General features: G+C 35.7%; 1 protein-coding gene across 3 annotated transcripts in view; it reads left to right on the top strand.

The window, feature by feature from the left end:
* The first annotated feature begins 2,297 nt into the window (after positions 1–2,297).
* Positions 2,298–10,426, top strand: part of UPL1 (LOW protein: E3 ubiquitin ligase-like protein) — a 36,980-nt gene continuing 28,851 nt past the window's right edge. The window contains exons 1-2 of one of the 3 annotated variants that reach the window (XM_088849072.1): positions 2,343–2,497; positions 2,586–2,694. In XM_088849072.1, coding sequence (XP_088705198.1) covers positions 2,662–2,694 — 33 coding nt within the window. In that variant the 5' untranslated portion in view covers positions 2,343–2,497; positions 2,586–2,661. Of the gene's footprint in view, positions 2,695–10,426 lie in introns of all 3 variants that reach the window. The other 2 variants (XM_020675512.2, XM_020675510.2) reach the window with 2 other exon arrangements.

Genomic DNA, 10,426 nt, shown 5'->3' with positions numbered 1-10,426 from the left:
TAACTGCAGCCACCCAATTTCTCATCAAATACTTAAAATTAATGTGACCACCTTATACCAAAGATAAATGATCGCATTCTATATTTTCCCTTTTTTAAAACCTCAATCATACTCAATTTTACATCTATTCATTTTTTTTTTACTAAAATACCCTTCATGACAGTAGTCTTAGATCCGTAATGGCATAATAGTTAAGTTAGAGCTGTGATGGTCATAGGGGGTTCAAACCCTCTTCATGTTGGTTTTAAATCAACAGAACCGTGATGTTGGAATCATCACTGTACTTAAAAAAACCGTGATGTTATCGCAAATTGTAATGGTTAGTAAAAAACTATGATGGTTGAATAAGTGGAATCGTGATGTTTGAAGGACTGTGATGGTTAAATAAATGCCAAAGCTCCATGACCATTCAAATGGTGACTTAGCATCATGGTTATGCTAGAACAGTGATGCCTTAAACCCAACATGAAGATGGTTTGAACCTTTTATGACCATCACGGCTATGAGTTAATCATGATGCTTTTACAAACTTAAGACTACTGTGAAAAGTATTTTAGTAAAATAAAAATAAAAACAAAATGATGAAAAGGAGTATGAATAAGGTTTTAGAGAATTTAAATTTGTTTTTTTCCAATAACCTAAAAAATAATGGACGATTTTCGTAATTTATGTTAATTATTTCATAGTTAAATGAAATATATTTAGACCTCAAACCTCACGACTCCCACCTTTACTGCGGTAAGGCTAAAATTGTTTTAGTATAATAATAAAGGTTAAGCTTATCTACAATATCACCATTCTAATGGTGATACTAGAATACTTTACTCCTAAAATTTTGACTATAAATCCCATTTATTTATATAATCGTTATTTTGAATGTAATAATATAATAGGTAGTTTAAAACTCATCCTAGATTGTCAAAAAGGATCAAAGAGAATCTTGTTTTAATTTCAAACTTCATTCACATAGAACACAAAAATTACCACACACAATTTCCCATTCCCAAGGAATAATGCACGAGTATTTTATGGTCAGCATTTTAGGAGTATGGTATTCTATAATCAATATTAAACCCTATGTGTGCTCCCTAAAAGCGCATGGAGTATGATGTATTTTCCCATGCTTTAAGGATTATCGTGCATGTACCATAAGGAGAATTGAGATTAGCCATATCTTTATAAAGAATGACAATTTGACCTTAATATCCCCAAGGAAAAATATGTAATGAGATCATTTACCTTTAGAACAAAGTGCGCACAATTAATTTTGATTATTGGATGTGAAATTGGATGGCTGTATTTATTTTATTAACTAAATTGAAACTTAAAAATAAATTTTCTCTACCTTTGTAATACATCCAACCTATCAAATTTCACATGGGATGGTTATAAATAATTTTGATCGTCTTGCACTAAAAGTATATTGTCTCATTGTATTCAATTTCATAGATAAAAGTGGCCTTTATTTGTTCTAAGCCAAATTGCATGCACATTTTTTGTATTTTGCCAAAGTCCATACCATGAACTTGTCCTTAAAATTTGAATTTCTTACCTAACCATATCATTTACAATCTTAAGATTTTGAATATTTTCTATTTTTTGGATGATAATTAGCTCCTATGACAGGTGGAAATGAAAAATAATAATTAGAGAGAAAAGAAACACACATGCATGCACAAAGTCTGAAATTGCCATTAAAGTGATAACTGCCATTTAATTATCTCATAATAAAATGATATATTTTTAGACCTTGACTACCGCTTTCGCTGCCGTGAGGCAGCCATGCAATAACTCATAGTTCTTTTTTATAGTGAAGAAATCATTTTCCTTTCGCTAAAAAGGATGGGATAAAATTGTCTTTATAAAAAGTAACGGCCGGTTTCTCTTACTTCTTTATAATACTAAATTGTCCTCCATAAATATAAGAAATGATCGAGGCGTAGACCTCGAGCCAATCGTTTTTTATATTTATATTCATGCATACACAGGGGTCCAAAGTATCTAAGACGAGCTGGGTCTAGGTGAGGCCTAGATCTTATCAGAATTGGTCGTGTTCAACCCAGCCCATTTGCAGCCTACTGGAGAGCCAAGAGAGCAAGATCAAAAGATTAGAAGATTGAAACCGTCTTTGATTAAAAAGAATAGGGTTACTTTCGTCATTTTCTTTTTATGTACAACAAAGCACGCTCACCTATATCGAAATGACAAAATCCGACCGCCTCTGCGCGGTTTGAGAACCGCCGGAATCCAAATTACGAAGCTGTCCTCCAAAGTTTACATAAATATCGACATGCACCCATGGCGTTTGCGAATTTAGCTTCGCTTTTGGCTCCCATTGTGAATGTCTCTCTCTCTCCCTCTCTCTCTCTCTCTCTCTCTCTCTTTCTCTATCTGTCTTTGGGGTTCGATCTGATCGAACCATTGAAACCCCCCTCAAGAACTCTTCTCTTCATTTTTTTCTCTCTCTCTCCATTGTCTATTTGTTCTCTCTCTACTGGTATTTACGGGTTGGTTCTTGCCTACAGGCCTTTCTCTCTCTACCTTTCTTCATGCTTCTTTGATGGCTTGTTTTTGCTCTTTCACAGGCAAGACTCTTGGAGATGCTTTCTAGTCATTGATTTCCATTGGATTGGTTGAAATTTGAAGAAACTGGGTTAAACGATGAAGTGGAAACGGCGGAGGATTTCAGAAGTGGTATGTCACGAGCTTCATTGCTCTCGGTCACTGTGAAGAGAGAATGAGATGTCTAACTATGATGACTTTCTTTTTCTGTTCTTGTTTGTGTTTTATTTTGTTTTCTTTTTGATATCAGGGTTCTGAATTGATCATCTGTGCATTACAATGTGTCTTTTCTTGAAATGCTTTGTTTATTTTGTTGAATTGAATTGAATTGAATTGAATTGAATTGGACATTGGGGAGGGTTTATTCCATTTGGTGAATAAAACCCACTTTTTATTTTTTCGATTAATTTGCTAGAATCATCATATTTTTCTTTTTAAGTGTCATGTTTACAGCTGAAGGTGTTCTAAATTCCTTAAATTTTTGTTAGTTTTGTTGAAAATTTTGATTGAATTATTATGTGTGGATTAAACTGCTGTCTTTTCTCGACTTCTTATTTTTTTTCACTTTTATTATTATTCTTTATTCAATATGGAGATCCTTGTTGTTTTTTACTACCTGGAAATATGGATAATATTTAATGAAAACTCCAGTTTTATTAAACTATTTATTATTTTGAGAGTATTCTTTTAGTATTGGTACTTGAAGTCCCATTATAGGAATCCTTTCCTTCTTTCAATTGTATAGTTAATTTCATCTTTGGTTTTTTTAAAGCGAGTTATTTTATTTTCTTGGGATAGTAGTCTGTGATGCATGCGGTTTTCATAGATGCATCATGCATGTAGTGCGCTGTTGATGCATGTAGTTTACAAGCAGTAAACAATCAGTCACCTTTGCCGTCCATTGTCAAAGGATGCTTGAGATCAACGCTTTTTTACTAAAATGGGCAGTGAGCAGCTGGTCACTTCAACGCTCTGTTTTTGACAATGGCCAGTGAAGGTGATATTTAGTTACCTGTTGTAAACGACAATGCATAAAATTTTACTTATTTTTTATATCTTGCTTCAAGTAGCTTCTAACACTAGAATCTTGTGCCTTTAGGAAATGTATAAAAAATTACTCATAGGACACATAATCATGAATTTGAATAGTTGATATTTCAGGTGTGTTTTGATAAATGGGTGTATGTTAAATAGCTGATATCTTAGGTATGGTTTATAGTTTGCCTTTTCCCTTATTTTTATTTAAGAAAATTTCTATCATGAGAGAAGTAATTATAATCCCATTTCTTGCAAGTTTTGTTAGTTTTTGGAATCTGATTTTCTAAAATGTCCAAGTATATCATGGTACAAATACTTCATTGTTTCTATTTGGTACATGTACCTATGAGACATTCTTTGTCAACAATGGATGTGTGTCATCAACTGTTCCTCTACTCATGTCTGAGAGGAGGAATGGTCCCTTCTCATGGTACATGCATAAAATTGATCAACATGGTACATATACTATACTGATGCAGATCAAGAGTTGGGGTCCAATATTCTTATTCCTCTCAATTTTAGGGGACTTGATTATTTCTTTATTTATTAGGGGTCAATTTTTTGTGAGGAATTATTGTATAGGGTTTACAATGAAATTTTATTTATTTTATGGGTAGGGTGTTAAATTTTTATTTATTAGGATTAACTTGGTTTTTTTAGATTTTGTTAGTTTCCTGTTTTATGGGGAGCATATTTAGTGGGAGTTACATATTTTTCTTTAGGAGGGCTTATCTTTTAAGTAGGTTATCTTTTTGGGAAGAGTCTGTAGTTCTTTTTTTAAGGGGCGTGAGATGGCTAGTTATATATTAGGAAGAAATGTTTTATCTTTTAAAAGAAACTTATAGACGGGATAATATGATGCTTATCTTTAAATATTAGAGAGGGTGTATTGACATAAGGAGAGTGGGACGTCCATTGTAAGATGGTTTTTGATTTGAATGAAAGAAAGAAAATTTATTGTAGAGAGAGAGTGTGTTTTCTCTTAATTTTCTCTTTTAGGTATTTTCCCTGCATCAAATTGGTATTAGAGCATGGTTCAAGGACGGATGGAGATTGCAATGGCTGGTCGTGGAGGTCTTAGCCCCTAGTGATGCCGATCTGATCCGATTGCCCAAGGAAATTGATTACTTGACGGTGAGAGTTACATGGTTGTTGCGCAAACAAGAACAACAACAACTTGCCCTAAATAAAGAGGAATTTGCGTGGATAGATCCAAATCTTGAGGCTTTTTATGGATAATGGCGTGAATCAGCCTCGACACATGATGATGGCTGTTGTGAGTCGGAAGCTATTTTGAGAGTGCGTTCTCTTGGTGCTCTCCGCGTTGGGAGCCTCATGCTTGGGAGAGTAGATTGTGGGATTTCAACATTGATGTTGACCTAGTTTCATGAAGAACTAGTTGAAGGTGAAGAAAAAGTAGGCCATTATTTTCAATTAGAATTATCATTCCTTGATGTCATGGGTGGCCCCATTTTTTTATGAGGGTCCTATATTTGATGAAGACCAAGATGAAAGGAAATAAGTTAGGCTTGAGGCAGCAAGGATATCTAACCTTCTCATCAATGGAGAGATGGAGAAGCAAGATGTTGACTTGAACCTAGAAGATATCAAGCTTATGGAGATTTTAGGGGAAGAAAGAAATAGGGTGATGAGGGAGGCAGAAAGTAGGAAGGCTAGAAATACAACATTTGAGGAATTTGAGAATATGATCAAGAGTTACAAAAAACTCATGGAGGTTGATGATGAATATGCATCTTATTTCATTGATAAAACGATTGATGGTCAACACATATCCTATCGAGTGGTTGTATATCTAGAGATGGAAAAGTTTGAATATTGTTCTAAGGATCGCGACAAGGCCTTCAAGGTTGAAGAAGATCATGGGTTTAACATGTAATGCATCTTAGCTCATTAAAAAACTGAAGGGGAAGTTTTCTCCAACCAAGGGAGAATGATGCAGGTTAAGAAATAGGGTTCAATATTTTTATTCTCTCAATTATAGGGGACTTAATTATTTCTTTATTTTTTTATGGTTAAGTTTTTTAGGAATTATCATATAGGGTTTAGAATGAATTTTTATTTTATTTTATGGTTAGGGTGCTAAATTTTGATTTATTAGGATTAACTTGGTTTTTTTAGATTTTGTTAGTTTCCTATTTTACAGGGAACATATTTAGTGGGAGGTATGTTTTTATCTTAAGGAGGGCTTATCTTTTAAGGCGGTTATCTTTTTGGGAAAATTCTGTTTTGTTTTTAGTGGCATGAGGTGGCAAGTTATCTATTCAGAAGAAAGGTTTTATCTCTTAATAGGAACTAATGAACGAGATAATAGGAAGCTTATCTGTAATAGACTAGGAATGGTGTATTGATAGGAGGATGGGACATCCATTGTAAGATGGTTTTTGTTAGGGTGGTAATGGACCTGACTAGGCCTAGGATCTGACGGGTATAGCCGACCTCGGGTTCGGGTATGGGTCCAAATTTTGGACATGAATACTCTTTGGGTCTAGGTCCGGGTCAAATCGGACCCGACCCGTACCCGACCCATATTTGTAGTCATAGGGAATATGATGGCAATCATGTGTCTTTAGGCGCGTGCTAGGTGTTCATTTTGTCACAATATTGGCAACATTTATTGCATTATTGGCAAAAAAAAGAAGCTCATAATCAAATGGTATATTATGGTAAAAAAAGGGCAAAAAAAATAAAAATAAGCTCATAGTCGTAGAGTGGCAATGGACTCAGGAGTTTTTGACCCTAATGCTATTCATGTCTGGGTCCAGCCATACCCCACCCGTTGCCGCCCCTAGTTTTTGTTTTGAGTGACAAAATTTTTTTATTGTAGAGAGAAATTGTGTGTTTTCTCTTAATTTTCTCTTTGGTGATTTTCCTTACCCTTTCCAAGTTGCTTTGAACTGCAATGCGATGTTATGAATGTTTTAGTGTTTATTTTGGTTTCATGGATTTTCTTTTGGGATAAAGTCTCTTCGATGGTGATTAACTTACTTATGGTTGAAACTGTATCTCCTCTTTTTTGTTTTGCTTTTAATTATCCTAATATTTGAGATATGTAATTGCACCCTATTTTTCGTTAAATTGTTTCTTTTAGTGAGTTATAAATGTCCCAAACTATGGTAGAATTCAGTATAAGAAAAAAGCGACATGGATATAGTCATATCAGCTGTCCTTCATTCTATTTACGAGTGGCAATTTTTAAGTTCTTAAATGTTGTGTGCGTCACATATACCACCAAGAAGATAGAAGCGTAGGATCTCGTATTCTCGGTTCCTCCCGTCTTTCTCTACTCTTAGCAAGGGAGTTTGCCTCGTAGTTGGCCTCTCAGAAGATATGAGAGAAAGAGACCCTCATGTTAGCTAATATTGGCAATCCTGTCCACAATATCTGTGATCCATTAGGTGGGTGCAATTAATGCCTATCTCAGTTGATCACATTTGATAGGTTTTCTTCCTCTGGTGGACTTGAGTAGCATTTGGAGCAACATTCTTATGACCTGGCAAGAATCCGCATCATAGCCTCTAACTCTTGTAGGTCCTTAGTTTATGCCGTTTGAAAATTATGTTAATAAAAAACCTTTTGCCGGAATTTCAGAGGTAAAAAATTAAGTAGGGGTAGTTTAGGAAGAGAGTAATAGTCTTTTTGGAAATTTAGGTTATCATCATCATCATAGCCTTTCCCAATTAATTAGGGTTGGTTACACGAATCCTGGTCCGCCATTTTGTTCTATTAAAGGCCATACCCTCAGTGAGTCCATAAGCCCCCATATCTATTAAGTCCCCATATCTTTTCAAACTGCTTCCAATCAGGTCTTTTTGGGCTTATCCCTTGCCCTTTTTAATCCTTTCACTTGAATTAACTTGCACCTCCTAACAGGTGCTGTATTTGGTCGGCGCTACACATGACCAGCAGCCCATCTAAGTGTACGCTCTCTCATCTTGTCGCCTATTGGTGCTACATCTAAATTCTCCCAAATAGATTCATTTTGAATTATATCCCTTATTATCTTGCTACTCATCCATCTCAACATCGTCATCTCCGATACACTCATGTATTCTCTTACTTTAGTAGACACTTTTGAGTGTTTTAAGGTGGTTATAACTTTCGAATGTATGGGGACTTGATGAGCACTCACTAGATGCATTTAGACATCCGGGATGGAGTCTATAAGTGGTCTTGTGTGTCCTGAAAATATAGTGACGAATTTTGAATTATTCTTGTATTTTGGTGAGAACATTTGGGTTCTTGAGGTTTTGAGCTCCACTCATGGTTGTTGCACTTTCCTTCTATTGAGAATTTCTCACCTTGACTGATTTTCGCTGGAATAGTGTGGTATTAGAGTAGGCTTGATCATTCGAGATTAGAGATCCGATATTGCATGACATGAGACGCTCATGACCCTAATTGTGCCATTGCTGGCTTGCTTGACTCAATCACTTCATGGATTTGGTGATATCTTGAAGGCACGTAGGTTGAGTATGAGCTGCATAAGATTTGGTACCAACCAGTATATCAAAAAGTGCCAGGCGGGCGCCCGGAACCTGGGTAGCTGCCCAGTTGAAAAAAAATAAAAATCCCATTGTCTCAATATATCATATTCCAACAATCCAACTTGAAAAAAATAAAATAAAAAAATATAAGTCGAGAAGAGAATTTTGATAATTCATATTGTTAAAACAGTAAACTGTAAAACCATACAAGTGATATAAAAGTCAACACCCAACACAGCAGAAATATACAGAAATTTAGAAAATATACAGTCTAACAAAAGTCAATGCAACAGTCAACAGACTCAACACTAGACTATACAGTCTAACAAAAGTCAACAGACTCAAAACTCAATACTCAGCACCAAGAGGCAAGAGTCTTCAATCATCATCATCATCATCATCAGAAGGAATATCAATAGCGCAAGCCTCATCATATGCATCAGAGTCGAGGTCATCATCATCAGAGTCATCTCCCTCTTCAATATAACATTTTCTTCTGAATCTGCCTCTTCTTCCTCCTCTTCTTCTACCTTCCTCTTACTAGTATGTGTAGTATGTGCAGATGAGGCCCTAGGAGTTTTGGCTGTTGTACCCTTCTTTTTGTGCTTCTCTGAACTCAAATATTGTATAATTTCCTCCTTGGTAGCCTCAGAAACATTTTTACATGGGGCAACATCCCCCATAATACCGGCAAGGTGTTTTTTAAATCGGTAAATGCCCCCATTAGTATCATTTCCATAATAATTACATTTAATACGATTTTTATCACTTGGATTCGGGATATAACCATATTTTCAACCCGGATCACCACTCCGACGACTAGAAGCTGAAGAAGATACTTCCATAGAACAAGGCTTATTTTCATCCTTTTTTGGTTCTTCAAAATTCAAAAGATGTCTAATCTCATCTCGAACTGCTTCAGGAACCTTTGTACAAAAAGCAACATTGCCTCTAACACCAGCAAGGTGTTTTTTTGAATCGGCTAATACCCCATTGGTATCTTTTTCACAAAAATTACACCTTATACAATTTTTATCATTTGGTTTTGGGTTATATCCATACTTCCAACCTGGGTCACTTTTTCTAGGAGTAGTAGAAATAGATCTATGACAAGGATTTGTTTTTGTTGTTGTTTTACATAACTTAAAAATTGCTTAATCTCCTCTCTGACAGCTTCAGGAACATTTTTACAAGGGGCAACATCCCCCTTAATATCGGCAACGTGTTTCTTAAACCGGTTTATGCCTCATTTTGTATATTTTTTACAAAAATTGCATCCAACGCAATTTTTGTCATTTGGATTCGGGTTGTATCCATATTTCCAATCCGGATCTCCATTCCGACTAACTCTTGAAGAAGACATCTCAAAATAAAGAGAGCAATCTAAAAAATGCACTTAATTTGGTTGCTTGAACTCCAAAACTTTGAGAAACACTTCGATGATTTGATGATCGATCCAATGAAATGTAGTTTTGGAGTTTTTTTTAGTCAAAAGGGGCTTCTTGTGGGTTTAGGGTTCAAATGAACCTAAAAGCCATCATTCTTAACCTTTAAATATTTCAAAATAACAAAATGAAAAAAAAAAAAATCATTTTTTCCGCCTCTAGGAGGGGCGCAGGCCCTGGGAGGCCGCCCAAGGACGGACCGCCCAATTTTACCGCCTAGGCCTGTGCAATGCGCCCAGGCCTTCTAGACCGCCTAGGCACTGGGCGGTCCGTTTTTTAAATCAATGGTACCAACTACCCAACACCTAAGGGGTACTTCTTAGAACCCAAAAGGGAATCAATTTGTGGTTGTCTTCTCAGATTGCGAGATTGTATCACCACTTATTGTAAGTGGTCCTATATATGATTAGGATCATGAAGAAGTGAATGATGAAGTTGAGATTGATGTGGTAAAAATTCAAGGAGGCTAGAGACAATCTTCTTGCTATTTGCACAATTCTTGAAGGGCAATGTGAACAAGGGTTAGTATTGGTAGTCAAAGATCAATATACTACCAACACCACACCATGGACTTTGGAACCTTTATTAAATGGAACAAATATTTGGTCTTAGAAAACAAGTTTTTTTGGTATTGCAAGGAAAAGTGGAGGGGAAGGTGAATACGACTTCTCCATATATGATGATGAGTTGGACAATTAACTAGCTCCTGCGATCTTGAAGATCGACCCTGAAATAGGTCAGGAACCCACAAGTTGTCAAGTGGATAATATCCAAGGCTAAAAATGAGCTCTAAGAAGTTAATTATAGAAACTTGTTGAAGAAATGCTGCAGAAAATTATTGTAAAAAATTTGAGGACAAGTTCTTTTCAATTGGGG

The sequence above is a fragment of the Amborella trichopoda genome, chromosome 10, assembly GCF_054954075.1.
Source record: "Amborella trichopoda isolate Santa Cruz 75 chromosome 10, AtrichopodaSantaCruz75HAP2 v2.0, whole genome shotgun sequence".
Lineage (NCBI taxonomy): Eukaryota > Viridiplantae > Streptophyta > Magnoliopsida > Amborellales > Amborellaceae > Amborella > Amborella trichopoda.
The sequence above is the reverse complement of the archived record's forward strand: the minus strand, read 5'-3'. Positions and strand labels throughout refer to the sequence as shown.